We start from the raw sequence: 517 nt of genomic DNA, 5'->3' as shown, positions 1-517 counted from the left end.
ATTTTAAGCAAAACATATTCCTTGAGTCTTGCTCTATCAACGTTTTTAACTTAAGAGTTTGATTAAAAGATAATTAAAATCAACTATTCATGCATATTTACTTTTTATTTTCGTCCTTGAAATGATCGATGGAAAGGAAATGACAGAAAACACGCTGAGTGGTCCCAATTTTATCGCAATAAGAGTGAGAAAAGACAATCTTATGTATCTGTTTTTTGATAAAGATGCTGCATTCTCGGTGGATTCATTTGCGCCTCGCACAATATTGCATGCTCTTTCATGTGAATTTACAAGAAATTACTACCTTGAAAGTGAGATACTGCAATTGAAAAAGACTAGAAACAATAGGAAACTGGCGTATGCACTGACAACGCATCGTCATAGAGACCATTCAGGAGGAAATGAAGAGTTAAAAAGACTTTCTCCTGATACTGTTTTCATCGACTATGGCAATAGGCAAGAGATTTCACTACCATCATTCACTGTAAAGCCTGTTCACACACCATGTCACACTTCA

General features: G+C 35.4%; 1 protein-coding gene across 1 annotated transcript; it reads left to right on the top strand.

The window, feature by feature from the left end:
• Positions 1 to 121: 121 nt before the first annotated feature.
• On the top strand, positions 122 to 517 carry VICG_02245 (uncharacterized protein; the record flags this gene model as incomplete). Its single annotated transcript, XM_007605627.1, has 1 exon — positions 122 to 517. A coding segment is annotated over one exon (396 nt), but the record flags the coding sequence as incomplete, so codon positions are not given.

This window comes from Vittaforma corneae (assembly GCF_000231115.1).
Source record: "Vittaforma corneae ATCC 50505 unplaced genomic scaffold supercont1.213, whole genome shotgun sequence".
Classification (NCBI taxonomy): domain Eukaryota; kingdom Fungi; phylum Microsporidia; family Nosematidae; genus Vittaforma; species Vittaforma corneae.
This window is presented reverse-complemented; position numbering and strand designations above follow the sequence as displayed.